The 16,618-nt window shown below is 41.0% G+C and overlaps 2 protein-coding genes across 4 annotated transcripts; both read right to left on the bottom strand.

Moving 5' to 3' along the window:
• Window positions 1-539: 539 nt before the first annotated feature.
• Window positions 540-1,907, bottom strand: LOC116877898 (tetraspanin-3-like). Of its 2 annotated transcripts, XM_032874952.1 has the most exons (2): window positions 1,688-1,745; window positions 540-1,646 (listed from the first exon to the last, which is right to left on the bottom strand). In XM_032874952.1, the coding sequence occupies exons 1-2, from the start codon at window positions 1,743-1,745 to the stop codon at window positions 1,069-1,071; spliced, it is 636 nt and encodes a 211-aa protein (XP_032730843.1). In that variant the 3' UTR covers window positions 540-1,068. The 2 variants fall into 2 exon arrangements, with proteins under 2 accessions (XP_032730843.1, XP_032730842.1); XM_032874951.1 differs by having other exon boundaries at window positions 540-1,907.
• A 1,522-nt stretch (window positions 1,908-3,429) lies between these two features.
• On the bottom strand, window positions 3,430-7,874 carry YAE1 (YAE1 maturation factor of ABCE1). 2 transcript variants are annotated; one of them, XM_032874953.1, is made up of 3 exons: window positions 7,687-7,874; window positions 6,276-6,397; window positions 3,430-4,039 (listed from the first exon to the last, which is right to left on the bottom strand). In XM_032874953.1, exons 1-3 carry the CDS (start codon window positions 7,855-7,857, stop codon window positions 3,610-3,612), a joined length of 723 nt encoding a protein of 240 aa, XP_032730844.1. In that variant the 5' UTR covers window positions 7,858-7,874; the 3' UTR covers window positions 3,430-3,609. The 2 variants fall into 2 exon arrangements, with proteins under 2 accessions (XP_032730844.1, XP_032730845.1); XM_032874954.1 differs by having other exon boundaries at window positions 7,670-7,772.
• Window positions 7,875-16,618: the final 8,744 nt, after the last annotated feature.

Here is a 16,618-nt window from a genome sequence, read left to right as displayed (position 1 = left end):
CCATATTATCAGTGGTGGCAAGGGGTATTACCTTTGGAGAATCTTAGCAGGGTGAGCCCAAATAAAATCTCAAGATTTACTGCACTGGTGAAATTTCCACTCAGGGTGTGACTTTTTCGAGATGCATCATTAGAGATGGAGATTTCATATCTGATATGCAGGGCAGAACAACACTTTAAGATTTTAGAGTCTGTGCATAATATCCATATATATATATAGAGAGAGAGAGATTAGTAAATATCTGAATTAGTGTTTTTTTTTTTGAGGGGTGATACAGAGTTTATTGAGTTAGATTTTTCTATTTATAACTGAGATCACATCTACATACTATTTTGCTAGTCTACATGGGTACATTAAATCCTAACGAGTTTAGACTAACAATGAATGGGCTCAATCATACAAAAACACACACACACTCACACTAATTGTTTTAAAACAGTAGTGCATACATTATACTCCTCCTATAAAGCCAGCTTTGATTAAAAACTGCTAGTTTCAAAGATCAGTCTGATTTTGAAGATGAACCAAGAGACACACTGTATGATTCTAAAATCTATTTTAGCAATTTTATACATTTGCTATCTTATTGGACTACAGTATATGTTTTTTAAAAAGGACACTGACGAGGGGCACCATCTGGTGTTAACTTTAACTGCAGCTGGTTTCCTCCCCCTCTCCCCCAAAAACTTTTGGCCCGAGTTCTCCATCATGAAGACTGAAAGGGCCCAGTGATACTCTGGCAGCATCCCCATTACTGCATGGAGGTAACAGAAGCAGGCCCAGGCCCTCCTTTGATTCTCCCACACTATGCAACCTGCAAATGGTTCTGAAATTAGAACATATACTGCTAGACTTAAAAACTTAGGGACATGGAGAGTCAGCTAGACTAGAGGAAAAGAAAATCGTAGGTGGGTAGGGAAGTAGGTGGGCACATGAAGAGCCAAGCTGCTTTGTCCAACACCTGTGTGCTTTAACTAAATGAACTCAGGCCGCCAATGCAGTCGACCTGCTCAATTCGCCTTCCAAATCAGAATAACAAGACCAAAAAGCTCAGGCTTGCGTGTTCTACTATGCATAGGTTCCGCCAGTGATGAGGAGCTCATAAGCAGGATCTCTACTCCTTCTGCACAACACGACGCACGCGCACAACATGCCCAGCAGCTGAATAGCTGCGAATGCCAGCGCGGCCCAGATAACATGCATCATGATTTCTTGTAGCTTCTTCACAACTAGAGCTTCGCATCCCTCGGCATAGAGGTCGGTGGGGTGGGCCAGACTGCCATTACAGCTGCTGGCGCTCTCTCTGCAGCAGCTCAGCGGGACACTCTGGTTTTTGGTTTCTTTGAACCAGTCTGTGTTTTCCCAGTCTGAATAGTTGTGAATTCCACAACAGTGCAACTGTCTTTGTACATAATCAATAGCCCGGCTAGCAGCGTCGGGGTTGGTTCCATTGTAGGTCTTAAACACTTTCTGAATGCTGCGATCAACCTCATTTTCCACCTTTGCTCTGTAAACGTATCCCAAAACCACTACAACAACTTCTGTGACAAAAACCAAGAGTAGGATGATGACAAACGTGGCAAGTCCACAGCGGCTTTCTCGGATTGTGGCGCAGCAGCCAATTAGGCCAATAATGAAAAGCAGGGCTCCTACAGCTATGATCACTACTGCAGGGATGAGAGTATACACATCTTCAAAGAAGTGGTCATAGTCATCATAAGTGATAAAGACATAGGCTCCCACATAGCATAAAATTCCAGCTGCCCCCCAGAAGATGAGGTTGAGAAACACCAGCACGGTCTTAGAGGAGGTGATGCCGCACTGGCCCATGGTGCCGGCGGCCCGCGAGGGCCCTGCTCGGCGAGCGGGATGCGTTCACCGAGCGCGGCGGCAATGGCGGCGCCTCTCCACTGCTGAATTAGTGTTTATACCTAGAGAGATATAAACACTTAAAAAAAAAAGATTTACTATTTTTTAAAGTGTTATTTGAGAGAGGGAGAGGGGAGAGCACAGAAGCAGAGTGAGAGGGAGAAGCAGACTCCCCGTTGAGCAGGGAGCCCAACGTGGGGCTCGATCCCACGATCCCGGAGATCATGACCTGAGCTGAAACTAAGAGACGCTCAACTGAGTCATCCAGGTGCCCTTAAGCACTTTTTTAAAGTAGCTGTCAAGTGTCATTTGATATCTTCAACATGTTTTAGAAATCCTCAAACAGTATATGGTCTTATTTTTAAAGATTTTAGGTAATCTCTAAATCCAGTGCGGGGCTTGAAGACCAAGAACCACATGCTTTTCTGACTGAGTCAGCCAGGCGCCCCAGGATACGATCTCTGACTTCAAATTTGTTGCTTAATTTCTTAATGTTCTGTGAACTTTTTTTTTTTTAATATTTTATTTTTAAGCAATCTCTATATCCAAGGTGGGGCCGGAACTCACAACCCTGAGATCCAGAGTCGGATGCTCCAACAGAGCCAGCCAGGCTTAACTTTCAATGTTCTATGAGCTTGAAGGAGGTTGTGAGATCACAGTAGAACATTTTATCAATCTCTGGAAAGACTTATCTTCTATTCTCTATCTGAGTATGTCTATCTTTTAGAGAAAAGAAGGCACCTCATACAACTTTGTATTTTAGCCAAGGAAGTGCTGAAAAATCCTTTCCTGTTCTCATATGCTTAGGTGCTGGAGCAAAAGCTTGAATCTTGATCTTGTCTGTGCTAGACTAAGAATATTGCTACAAGGTAATAGAGAAGTCAGTGGTTCCAGTGTTTATTCCTATTTGAATACGTGAAACAAAACTGGTTTAGAAATAACCTGGCACATTGTTAGAACCACTACTAATTCCTTACTATGTGGAAAAACCAGGTACTTGAGCATGAAATATATTTTTAATTTTCCATGGAATTGTATGTCCTTGCCTTTAACATAAAACGAAAATGAATTTTATGGGGCGCCTGGTTGGCTCAGTTGGAGAAGCATGTGGCTCTTGATCTGGGGGCTGTGAGCTCCAGCCCATGCTGGGTGTGGAGATTATGTGAGAATAAAACAAAAACAAAAACAAAAACAAAAATGAATTTTAATATTTTGTTTTTAATCATCAGTATAAACATTTCTTCAGTTTCTTACACTTATAGCCTCTTAATTTCAGTATATATATATCTATATACTTACGTGTATCTATTTACAATGTTATCCACTAGATTATTTATGGTAACTTTGGTCTGATTAGTTGGTGGTAAGGCCCTAACCACTTGATGGTGACAAAAGCAGGAAAGCAGGGTTAGGTCCTTACAAAATGTGTTTGATTCTTTTTCACATATGCTAATGAGTCTGAAAAATGCTTGATTTTGATCAGAAACTTGAAAATGACAATGGCAACTCGAGTCTCTGAGCATATCTTAAATGACATAAAAATTACCAGTGGCAAAGAAAAAAGCTCTTATTACATTTAATAGTGTTAATTTTGAAGATATTGCACATTTCCATGAAGGATAACCTACAAGTGATGTGTTCAACGTAGAAACTGGTACAAATTTTGGTTAGTTTGTTAAAAAAAAAATGTTCTAAGACATGTTATGAACATTACTTTCATCAAAAAAGTGAAGAGAATTTTTATAGTTGTTTGAGGTGCTGTAATATGTCGAGTGATATTCCCAGCTGTTTTACTAAACCGGCTGTCTGTTCTAAAATCCAAGTGAGGCTTGGGTTTTCAGAATGTTCACGGTCCTGTACTCCACAACATTCTAAAGATGAACAACCTGCCTCACTAAGGCTCTTGCTGCAGTTTTTGTGAAGCTCAGCGTTATTTTCACAGAGTCTTTCATCTTTAGCTTCATCCATCTTTTTCTCGGCTGGAGCTACGTGACAAAGGTCCATATCCTCAATAGAGTCCAATAAATCTACAACGTGGGGCGGGGAAGTGATTGATTTTAGATGTTTGAGCACGTACTCTTCACACTGGCCAACTGCATCCAGAAGATTATTTATTTTACTGATCAGAGCTGAACCATTATCATGAAGGTGACACCAGGAGAGCAAGGCACTGAATGAAAATATTAACAAGAGTTAAATAGGAAAAAAAAAAAAGAAACAATCACAGGCTTTTCAAATTTTTGATGCTAAACCCTACACGTTTCTTTTCTAGATAACACAATGCAAAAATGATTCAATAATAATGCAAGTCAAAATCAGGAAAGTAATGATGCTAAAACGGCTTTTAATGTATATAAAGATTTATCTTTTGATAAAAATTAAACTGGAGGGGCACCCGGGTGGCTCAGTGGGTTAAGCCTCTGCCTTTGGCTCAGGTCATGATCTCAGGGTTCTGGGATCGAGTCCTGCATCGGGCTCTCTGCTCGGCAGGGAGCCTGCTTCCTCCTCTCTCTCTGCCTACTTGTGATCTCTCTGTCAACAAAATAAATAAAATCTTAAAAAAAAAATAATAAACTGGAAGTAATCATATAAACTGCTTATAATTCCTAACACCTCCTTCACAACTCCACATCCACTTTTCTTGATTTTAGATTTTTTCTTTATGACTGTGTAGTTTCCGCTGAAGAGGAATGCAACTCAGAGGAAGAGATCACAAAAATCAGTTTCTCCTTGAAGGACATCACACGGCTTCCGGACCAGTGATTCTCAGACTTGGATGTACATTGGAATCACCTGGGCAGCTCTTAAAACTGTCAAGGCCTAGGTCACATCCCAGACCAATGAAATCAGAAATCTCTGGGGGTTTTATTTTTTAAAGCTTCCCAGCTGATATCAAGGTGCAGCCAACGTTGAAAACAACTGCTCTAAGCATATAGTTACTTGCCATCAAAACTAAAGGGTAGAAAAAAAAAGTTCTGAGGCAACTTCTCTTTCCTGACTTTGTTATAATCACTGTTGAATTAACTAATCATCTTCTTAGAGAAGGTAAGAATGTGGGACGCCTGGATGGCTCAGTCTGTTGAGCATATGACTTTGGCCTAGGTCATGATCCCAGGGTCCTGGGATCAAGTCCCACATCCGTTCTCCATCTGCCTGCTGTTCCCTGCTTGTGCACGTGCTCTGACAAATAAATAAAATCTTAAAAAAAAAAAAAAAAGGTAAGAATTCTTCTAGCCTTTTTCTACTACAGACAACACTTTTGTTTTCTGACATTTCAGATTGTTCAGGTAACCATGACATAAAATAATGGTTACTGAGAAAAGTAATCCTGTCTTTTTTTTTTTTTTTTAAAGAGAGGGAGAGAGAAGTGGGGAGGGGAGGCAGAGAGAGAGGGAGAGTGAGAATCCTAAGCAGGCTCCATGCCCAGGGTCCACCCTGACTTGGGGCTCAGTCTCACAACCCTGAGATCATGACCTGAGCAGAAATCAAAAGTTGGACGCTTAACTGACCCAGCCACCCAGGCACACTGAAGAATAATCATGTTTTAAAAATGGGATCAAGTGATATACAAGATTTAGTAATAAATTTTCTGAGCTTGTAAAAGATTGAACTTGATGTAAAATGAATACTTGATCATTTTCCTACTGGAGACTTATAAATTCTGATTTCTGACAGCTGAATTTTCTAAAACCTCAAACAATGTATTTTTTTGTTTTGATAACTTTTATTTCCTACCCTTTTAAAAATTAGTGATTCTTTGAACCATTTTATGTTTTTTGTTTGTTTTCTACAGAGGACAATTTAAAAGGTATGTGTCATACCTTTTAGTGTCAAAGTGTCAAAGATGACAAGTCTGTCATGCTCCTAGCTCTTTCTGTCATTTGACCACTTGGCTCTGATATATGCCATTATTACTATGGAATCTTGACAGGTGTTCAATGTCCAGCACTAAAGTAAATGGAATCATTTTTCTATTACCAGTTATAATTTTCATCATTTCTAGTCTAGAAGTCTGTTATACTGTGTTCTGCCACATGTGCAAGATTAAAAGCTTTATTCAAAACCTGAAGATCTTTTAAATTACTTTGAGATACAGATTAGTGGTAGTTCAGGCAGCAAAAGATATACACCTTCCTAGCATTTCTTTGCAATAAAGGACAACACCTTTATTGTTGTCCTTTATTAAAGTGGATGAACTTGTTAAAGTTCACATATTAAAGTAGATGTACTTATGATTTTGAGTTTTTGAAGGCAATATTATTCTGTGCTCCGCAGTACTCTTTTGTGGATTTAACACTAGAAAAAGTACTTCAGTTTAAATGCTTTATTTTTACGTACTACTTTTATAAACATCCTCCGGTAGTACTGGGGTTAAAATGACTCAGCATTTAAGTTTTAAAAATTACCTCAATGTTCCTCGGAGTTGTCCATAGTTTATAATGATTTCGGCACCTTCCTTGTAACCTTGGTTGAAGCCTTGTTGAAGAGTAACTGCTTTGCCGGCATCTATTCCATCTCTATAGCCTTCCTAAAAATAAGTAATGAAGAGCTGCAGCTGTAATGAACACCAGGTAAACCACTGTAGGTTTTTCTAGAAAGTCATAGAACCAACTTGGAAAGTTGATGAAATAGGCCTTTGCTACTTACTAGTTAACATAATGGTTCTACAGCAGATGACACACACAACCAAAGCAGACTATGCCTCTCCTAAAGGTTTATAATTGGCATATCCCGCTTTTGAAGTTGACTTATTTGGCACAAATAAATACTGATTCTTATACAGCTTTAAAAACCTTGTGTTAACAATGCCTTCACGGAAAGGATACAGAGGGAGTTGCGTGTCTGGCCCCTGGGCAACACTGACTGAGGTGGGTGGGCGAGAAGGCAGGGCAGTAAACAGGTTAACCAAGGTCTTCAATAATCAGCTCAAGCAGGGAAAGAGGAAACTGTGTTAGCAAAAAACATGGGAAGTGTGGTTTTAGAAATTTTGCTTGATACCTAAATTCAAATAAACTGCGAATTTTCTGTCAGAAGGGATTTTGTCCTGCATCTCCGATGGCGCCACAGCACTCAAAGATGATCGCGGCTTACTGGTCTAACGCCCGCCTCACATAAAGCATTTCTGAAACTGACTGCGCGGTTGTTGGGCGAAGCAAACATTTTACTGCAGCAAACAAGGGCGGATCAGGGGCAATATAAGGTTGGCAAGGATTCTAGGTGGAAGCGGACCTCACCATGTGAACTCAGCTCTGAGCGCTCCAGCTGGAAGCTGAGTGTGTGGTATTAAGCTTAGTTTCAATGAACAGTGAGACACAGTAGATATGGGTAACTCACACCTAACAAAAAACCGACTCCGGCGTTCCTTCACCTAGCCGCCAGTATTCCACAGTGGCTTTCCTTTATTGCTCTTCGACATTCCTAAGTTCATTTTTTCCCTAAGTCTCGATTAATGCCATCCTAACTTCAGGGTCTTCACTCATTCAAGCACGCATGTGCACATGTCCTTCGACAGCCATAGTTAGTATAGTCAGGGTCTATGTTTCCCCCCCAGCCTCTCTGCGATCCTCGTCAAACTGCAATCTCTTCAAAGTCTAGACCTGCTTCATCGTCTGTTCCAGCGTCTAACGCGCCCCGTGGTTTCACACGCTTTACAGCGGAACATCCCAGCAGGATCTGGGTGGCAGAGGGAGGGAGGGCAGCGCCGGGCCAGGCTGGGACCACGCTGTGCTCTCCTCTCGCGACCCTGACTCCCGACAGCTCCGTGTCCCTCTCCCCTCAATCCGGCATATGTCCCCCGCACCCGCCGCGCAGCTTTACTTTGACTCGTCTCTGCATGTGGCTCCGCCATTCCCGCTGCACCAGGAGCGACTCGTCCCCTTCCTCGTCAAACACGTCCCCCTCCTCTCCGGGACCCCCGACCAAGTGAGCCCTTTGAACCCACGACATCACCGAGGCAACCGCAGGGCTGCTGGGCGCCGGAAGCGTCATCAACTTCTTCCGGTCCGAGGGGCGGGGCGAAGGCTGCGCGTCGGGCTCGCCCGGCATCTGCTATTGCGCATGCGTGTGTGATGCCGGTGATGCCGGTGATGCGGGTTAGTCTTGGCCGCGGCTCTTCCTCGCTCGTGTGTGGGGCTCCCTCCGTGGACCCAGTGTGGCGGCGAGTGCCTGTTGTGGGCGAGGCGGGTGGCTTCCTCGCTGGGTCCGTCCGAGCTTGAGCTCTGCGGAGGGCAGCCGGAATGCTCAGTGAAACACTTTGCATCCCCGCCGCGGTCTCTGCAGTGTTGTGGGGTTTGGAGCCCCGCGCCTTGGGAAAGCCATTCCAGGTCGTTCAGGGGATGGGCGATTACCGGCCAAGGTCGCTGTCTCTTTTAGAAGCCCCCCTCAGTACATTTTATGGGTTTGACAGCCGATGCTTTTTAACTGTGAGAAGCAGAGGACAAGAAGAGTCGAAAAGGTGGCCACTGCGGCCATTTTGAGACCAGTACACACAAAGAATACATTCACGAGAGGAATCCATTTCTCGTGGATTCGCGGTGTCCTTCCCCGGCTCCCGTTCCTTTTCGGATGCCCATAGGCTGGGTGAGGACGGGGACTTGTCTGTCTACATATACGTAGCACCTGCGTGGTTCTGACACGTGGCAGATGTTGAAACAGATGGTCGTGAATGAACCGACACCAGTCGTATTGCTATTTTGCTTTTTGTGTGATCATGATGATTTATGTATTTTAGTTTCTGGTGCCAGGCTCCGTTGTAGCTTTTGGGATACATCAGTGAGCGGCAGCTAAAACTTAGCGGCTCTGCTCCTTCTTACAGTCATGTAGAATTGACAGGATAAACAGTAAGCACTGTATAAGTAAATTACATAGTTTGTTACAAGAGCATAAAGGATACATGCTATGAAAAAATAAAGTAAGGGGAACTATGATCGTGTGTGTGAGGGTGCGTGGGCGATTTAGTTGATAATTTTATAAATGCTTAGAATTTTGCATCATATATAGTAATTACAACATAGAGTACATATGTAGTATATATATTATATATATGGAGTGTGTGTGTGTGTGTGTGTGTATACCTACAGGTCCGTGGACTATGTATAAAAACACTTTATACTTAGCCACATAAAATAATCTTAATAAACTTAAAAACTCGGACATTTTACAAGTCATAATCTCTGATCATAATCCTACAAAATTAGTAATAAACAATAGTAAAAGACTCCAATAATTTAAACTATTACACAGGGCATTAGAATCACTTTATTTCCTTTTGAATCAAAAAGGAAATAAAAATTAAAATGATATACAATAAACAATTAAAATATGAAGATTTCCTACCAGAAAACATGGGACCAAATGAAAGTTGTACTGAGGCAATACTATAGGCTTAAATGTCATTATAATTTAAGAAAAAAGAAAAAATACATAAACTTATGTATTTTAATTGGCAACGAAATGGTAGTAAGAGAAGCAATAAAAATATCATTGAAATTAATAAAATAGAAAAATCCCCGAACTCACATAAATAAATCCTAAAGCTAGTTCTTTGAAGAGACCATTAAGATAGATGATTCCTTTCTTCTTCTTCTTCTTCTTTTAAGATTTTATTTATTTATTTGACAGAGAGAGATCACAAGTAGGTAGAAAGGCAGGCAGAGAGAGGGGGAAGCAGGCTCCCCGCAGAGCAGAGAACCCAGTGCAGGGCTTGATCCCAGGACCCCAAGATAATGACTGGAGCTGAAGGCAGAGGCTTAACCCACTGAGCCACCCAGGTGCCCCTTCTTTTTTTTTAAGTATGCTCTACACCCAGCATGGGACTTGAACTCACTACCCCGAGATCAGGAATCACATGCTTCAGCAACTGAGCCAGCCAGGGGCCCCATATGTGTGTGAGTGTATTATTTTTTACTTTTTATTTTTTAAATAAGATGTATGCCCAACATGGGGCTCAGACTCCTGAATTTGAGATTAGGGTTCACATGCTTTGCCAAATGAGGCCAGCCAGGTGTCCTAGGTAATCCTCTTTTGACTTTGATTAAAAAAAAAAAAAAAAGAACAAAATTATAAAAGGTAGAAATGAGAAAGAAGGTAATGATAGAGAAATAAATTCAAGTACTATAGTAAAATTCAAAAGCCACACATTTGAAAACCTAGGAGATGTGAATGACTTTCTAATAAAATGGATTCAATAAACAAAAAACACTAAGAAACTAATTGCCCTAGAAAAATTAAAGATTAAATATCCATTATAAAAAATAGCATGAAGACTTGACACACAAGTAAATCCTTTAAATCCTTTTTAATCTTTAAAGAACAATGGATGGGGCAACTGGATGGCTCAGTTGGTTAAGCCTCTGACTTTGGCTGAGCTCATGATCTCAGGGTCTTGAAATCGAGCCCCAAGATGGGCTCCACACTCAGTGGGGAGTCTGCTTGAGATTCTCCCTCTACCCTTCCCTCCCTTACTCTCTCTCAAATAAACAAATCTTTAACAAAAAGAACAATACATAATTAAATATTTTTTAGGGTAAAGACAAAGAAGCTCCCTAAATCATTTTATGAAGCCAGCCTTAGAGTAACCTGATAAAGATAGTATAAAAAAATTCCCAAGTGCAAGTTAGCTTATGAATATGTATTTAAAAGAGAATCCAGTATCACAGCAAAAGAGTAATTCAAGATGTTTTATTCAAGGGAATCAAACTATTGCAATATTAGATATATTGCAATATTAAATATAAGTATATTTAATTGGAATCAAGTTTTTTTTGAATCAACAGTTTAAAGGAGAAAAACTGTATGTTATCTAAGCTGCAAAGTCATTTGAAAAAATTTAACAAAATAAAATGAAATGGAAAGAAACTGCAAATTGATAAACACTTTACGAAAAATCCAACCACAAGTAGTAGTGTAAACACTCAGATATTTCCTTGAAGGTAGAGAAAAGAAAGGCCATCTGGTGATACCCGTTATTATTCAACATTATTATGAAGACTCGTAAATGCAATAAGAGAGGTAAAGTAATCTATAAAATGTTGGACAATAAGAGATGAAGTTATTTCTTTTTGGTGTTTATATGATTATATGCCTATAAAACCCAAAAGAATTCTGTTAAAAAACAGAATAAGGCCATTGGCTATAAGAAAAATAAACAGACCAACAGCCTCTTTATTTTGTAGCAATAACCATCTAAATGTAAATGAGATAAATATTCCACTTGCAGTACCAACAGATACTCTTAGATATAGTATTTATATATTTGTTTAGTATTTATTTAATAAAGGATTTACACATGCCAGGAATATATTTTAAAAAATCAATTTTATTGAGGTATAATTTACTTGTAGCAATATGCATACATTTTGTGTCTAGAGTTTGATGAGTTTTAACAGATATATACACCTGCGTAACCATCACCAAATCAAGGTATAGAAATTTCATCACCCTAGGAAATTTCCTCTTACTTCTTTGCAGTCTGTCCCTCCCTCCTTGATGCACCTCTGATTCAATTTCTATCACCCAAGATTAATTTTGCCAGTGTTAGAACCTTATAGAAATGGAATCATAAATGTCCTTTTAAGTATTTGACTTCTTTGATGCAGAAGCCACTTTGACTCAGTGTTTTTGAGATTCAGTCACGTGGTTGGACTTACATTGTTCTTTTTAAGTGCTAGGTCCTCTTCCTGGAACGGACATACTGTAATTCACTTATTGTTTGGGTTCGTTCCCATTTTGGCTATTGCCAATAAAGCTTCTGTGAACATTTACGTACAAGTTGTTCTGTGTGCAAGTTTTCATTTCTCTGGAGTAAATGTCTGGAAGTGTAAATGTTGAGTCATGTGGTAAATACAAATTTAACTTTATAAGAAACTGCCGAGCTGGTTGCCAAAGTGATCGTACCATTTTACACTCCCACCAGCAATGGGTGCAAATGTCAGTTGTTGCACATCCTCTTTCGCACTTGGAATTATCAGTCTGTTCAATATTAGCTGTTCTGACAGGTGTGTTGTGGTATCTGACTGTACTTTTATTTTGCATTTTTCAGCTGGCTTGTGATATTGGCCGTCTTTTCCTGGTCTTGTTTACCATTTGCATATCTTTGTCAATGAAGTCTTTGTCCGTCTTAAAAAAAATTGGGTTGTCTTACTGTATTTCAAAGATTCTTTGTATACTCTGCCTTTGTCAGATATGTGAATTGTATGTTCTTCACATTAGTTGTATCCATCAGACGACAGCCGTGGAGGTAGAGTTAGGAGTTCATGAAATTTCCTGGGGGTTAGGCAACATAATGCCTGTGTGAGGTAAAAAGCTGAGGAGGCATGATTAGGTGGAGAAAGCCTATGCAAAGGGATGCTGATCTGATCCCTGTGATAGGAGGTGTGAGCTAGGGAGATCTCAGAGTCCTGGGCAACATAAAAGGGAGCTTGGGAGCAGAGGGCAAAGAGGAGGCTTTTGTTAGGTGCACAGGGCCAGACTTTGGTAGCCCGGCGGTGCTCAGTTACTGGCTGGGTGATGCCCTGGAGGAGTGTGACCTTGGCCAGAAGTCTGAGACAGATGCTGTAGGAGCTGCTGGAGGCTGACAGCTGTACTCCTTTGTCAAGAATCAGTTATCTTTCAAGGTCCTTTCAAGTGTGTGATTCATTTTTTTCCCCAAAATAGCTATCCTTTTCCTTTTTTTTTTTTTTTTTAATGAACTGTAAATAACAATGACATCTCCTGCATAAATTTTGGTGTGATGTGAACTTACTCAAAGTATTTAGCAAACTTATCTTGCAGCTCCATATCTTTTATATAAATACTCTGTGATGAGGTCAACCTTTAGGATTCACTCTATCCCTTTCCTGTTCTTCTGCTTATCATTCATCCTTGTCTTTTCTTTCAAAGCCTTCAACAATTCTTTTTTATGTCCTTCTATTCCCCATTTCTTGCTAAGTTTCATTCTTTATCTCAGTCTTCCACACTTTATTTGTGCCTTTGCAAACTGCTATTTTGTAGTTAGTGTAATAATATCTAAGAGGGCACTGACCTTTTCTAGGTTTCTGTTCTGAGTTTCTGGCATACTGGCTTTAATCATTAAGTTGCTGGCAGCCAGCCAGCAGAACTCGTAATTTCCATATGCCTAGTGAAGTAGTTTTCCACTTTTCCTTGTCCTTCCTAAACTTTCATACATTCTATGATTCTCAGTGGTATTCAGTGATTAAGTCCTTGGATGCCGTCTTTTTTTTTTTTTTTTTTTTTAATAAGCTCCGTGCCTAGCATGGAGCCCGACATGGGGCTTGAACCCATGACCCTGAAATCAAGACCTGAGCTAAGATCAAGAGTTAGATGCTTAACCCAATGAGTCACACAGCCGCCCCTGGGTGCCGTCTTTTAATTGCTTATGTCAGGTTTGCTCCAAGGGCATATAAATTGTAATATGATATATAATAGTAATATGAAAAATAAAACTGTTGGTGGTGAAAATGAAAGGAAAGCATTCTTCAATATATGGCTTTTAGAGAGAGCCTTAGAGTAAGGTGAGTAGGTAGTAGGTAGATCCTAGGCAGAGTTGCCTTCTTCACGTTCTGCTATTGTGTCGATAGGAGACTCCAGTTATAATATAGCTGTCAAAGCTAACAGGAAAATTATTAGTCCAGTACAGAATGTTTGTTGATGATGTGGAACTGTCAGACAGGAAGCCCGACTGATCGTCCTAAGGGCCTATCGACGGACAGCTGGGTCTAACAGCATTTAAGCATGTTCAAGTCAGTCTTATCTTAAAAAAAAAATCCTTTCTCAACCTTACCCTGTCATCTAGCTATGGCTCTATGCTTCTCTGTCCCTTTACAACTGAATTTTCTGAGTCCGTGTCTCCACCGCTGTACCTTTCACTTCTGAACCCACTGCCATCTGGCTTCCAACCCCACTATAGCATTTAAAACAGGAGAGAGGAGAGGGGGTGGTGGCAACTTCCACAATATTTTTACTGGTGACTCAAACCTCTGCTCCCAGCCCAGCTCTTGTCTGCGTGTCAGACTCGTGTCTCTAACTGCCTACAGGAGGAGAGCGCCACTTGAATGTACCATATGGATTTCAGTGCATTACATCTCTTTTTTCTTTTCTTCCTCCTCTTCTGTTTTCTGCTCCTTGATGTTCCCACTGTGCTGCAGTCACCTGGGAGCTGTCAGAGATGCGGAGTCCTGGTCCCATCCCAGATGGGATGGGTCAGGGTCTGTGTCCTCAAGTGATTCATCTGCTGAGTCAAGTTTGAGAGGCTTTGCAGCTCACTGAATGGCCACCGCATCCACTGTCATAAATTTGTGCCCATTTTCCTTCATCCCCACTTCCACTTCCCTGGTTCAGGCTACGATCCCATTCTACCTGGATGTTCTAACAGCTTCCTAACTGGCCCCGCTGCCTGGTGTCCTATCCCTCTTTCAATCCCTTCTCCCTAGTCAGAGCATTATTCCTAAAGCAAAATCTGATAGGGCGATCCCTTGCTTAATTCCCTAGGGTACCTTCTGATTGCTCCCCAGAGACACTCCAAATGCCTTTATGTGCTTAGTTCCTACTTATGTCCTGGCCTCGTTTCTTGCCACTCTTCACTTGCACACATCTGTTTTCAGGCCTTTCCCAGATAACTTTTCCTCTGCCTAGAAATGTAGTCCTCACCTCCATCAAAGCCTGCTTATATTAGATGTCACTTCCACTTGGAAGTTTTTTCTGGTTAGTTGTCCTTCTTACGTGTGTTCTGGTATTTACTGCCTTATATTATAAATGCCTAATTGTCTGCCTTCCCTACTAGACTGATAAGCTCTTTGAGACAGGGACTGTGTGTCCTAGTTAACTGTTTTATCCTTTTTGCCTAGTATAATCCTCAATAAATATTTATTAAATAAACGAATGAATTTCATTAAAAATGCTTCAAACACTATATTCTAAGCAGTTCCGTGTTCCAGTTAGAATTATGTAGTAATAAACTGTGTCTATAAATCCCGATTAAATAAGAATTAACTAAGATTAGGTTGTTACAGGGGAACGTGGCTGAGAAGATACAGAAAGTTATAATAAAAATCACATCTCATGGATTTGTAAAAACTTTCAGGTTTTATAATCATGTTATTATATTTATTCTAAAGTCTATATATTTAACTGATTTTGGCAAGCACAGTGAACCTTATGTTTCTTGGTCTTTCCCATGTTGTGTTTCTAGTTTTAACTCACCTCTTGGTTTTGAGATCTTCAGGTTCTCCAGTGATGAGAACCTTATGAGTGATTCTTTCTTGACTCCATGTATATCTGATGTCAACATTGTCATCCCTGTGTCCTTTTTAGTTGTATTTGACTGATATTTAATTACATGTCCTGTTACTTTTAACTTTTGGATCACTTTATGGTAAGTCTGTCCCCTGAACAGAACTGTATTTTTTTTTAAGATTTTTATTTATTTATTTGACAGATCACAAGTAGGCAGAGAGGCAGGCAGAGAGAGAGAGGAGGAAGCAGGCTCCCTACTCAGCAGAGAGCCCGATGCGGGGCTCGATCCCAGGACCCTGGGATCATGACCTGAGCCGAAGGCAGAGGCTTTAACCCACTGAGCCACCCAGGTGCCCCTGAACAGATCTGTATTATATGTGTATATATGCTCACACACACTGACACATATCCTGTGTGTGTTTGTGTTTATGTGTGTGTATTTTGGTATGCTCTGAGAGACACATGCCCTATATATGGATATATATGTGTTGTGATATGATCTGAGTTTTAACAGGGATATTTAGTCCATAAACATTCGTTACACTTTGGCCATGTAGTTGAAGTATAAGCCTATGGAGGAGATCTTTTTTCTCTCCTTTCATGAGAGACAGGGTAGAGGCTAATGGGGTTCAGAGGATTAGGGAACAATGCCTTGGAAACAGTAGGATCCAGGAGCTCCCATAGGCTGTCAAACAGCTTCTGATTTTAAAGAGAAGTGTCAGAGGTCTGCAGGGTGGTGGTGATATAGCAGAGACCTCTGGCTTCAAGGGGTGTTAGTGCATTCCTGCTTTGTTAGCAAGAGGTCAAAACAACCAGGCCTGACCTTTTGGGATCCTCATAAACATCCCTGGGGATTTTTTAGGCATGGAAATATCGAGAAGGTTCCTCAGGGAAAGATTGGAAGTGACTCCAGTCAGGTTCGGTTATTAATAATTGTTTTCTCCCCACTGCGTCACACATTAAATGCAGCAATTACTGAGGCAGCTGGAGTGGTCGGCACAGAGGTGAACTGGGGTTCACCTTCTTGCCTTCTTCCCACCTTGGTCTTCTCTTCCTCTCTTGTGGTTTTCTCCTTCTTTGGGATGGGCCGAGTTGAAGCCAGCATCATGCTTCCCGTGTTCCTTTAGATCCAGCTACTGGCGAGTGAGGTCACATGGCATTATACCTCAGTGACACCTCACCTGCGGGGGCCACTTGGCCTATCAGGTCCATGGAGTCATACTCCCTCGGGGTGATCTCTTGTTCAGGTTCTCTCTGTATATACCTTGGGAGTGAGTAATTACGAAAAGGCCCTGCCTCTGTTCAATAAGTTTGCCTAGAGGATTCTCACTTTCCATCCCCTTTGATGGGATGACATTTGAGACTGTCCCCATAGGAAATATGATAGACATGGCTAATACCCACCATTATCTGCTTCTTCTCCCATTTCTGGTTACCCATAATACTACACTTCCTAAAGTGTTGGCACACTTAGTGGGGGCCAAACATAACTAGTAAGTGACTTGTAAGTGGCATAAGA

This window comes from Lontra canadensis, unplaced genomic scaffold (assembly GCF_010015895.1).
Source record: "Lontra canadensis isolate GAN:19392208 unplaced genomic scaffold, GSC_riverotter_1.0 scaffold54, whole genome shotgun sequence".
Lineage (NCBI taxonomy): Eukaryota > Metazoa > Chordata > Mammalia > Carnivora > Mustelidae > Lontra > Lontra canadensis.
The sequence above is the reverse complement of the archived record's forward strand: the minus strand, read 5'-3'. Positions and strand labels throughout refer to the sequence as shown.

What these genes read in the sequence shown, in the direction of transcription:
- YAE1 (XM_032874953.1), bottom strand. Translation starts at nt 7,857, where the DNA reads ATGACGCTTCCGGCGCCCAGCAGCCCTGCGGTTGCCTCGGTGATGTCG. An exon ending in ACATGCAGAGACGAGTCAAA is followed by an intron (nt 6,398 to 7,686) that starts GTAAAGCTGCGC and finishes ACTTATTTTTAG; the next exon opens with GAAGGCTATAGAGATGGAAT. An exon ending in CAACTCCGAGGAACATTGAG is followed by an intron (nt 4,040 to 6,275) that starts GTAATTTTTAAA and finishes ATTTTCATTCAG; the next exon opens with TGCCTTGCTCTCCTGGTGTC.
- LOC116877898 (XM_032874951.1), bottom strand. Translation starts at nt 1,830, where the DNA reads ATGGGCCAGTGCGGCATCACCTCCTCTAAGACCGTGCTGGTGTTTCTC.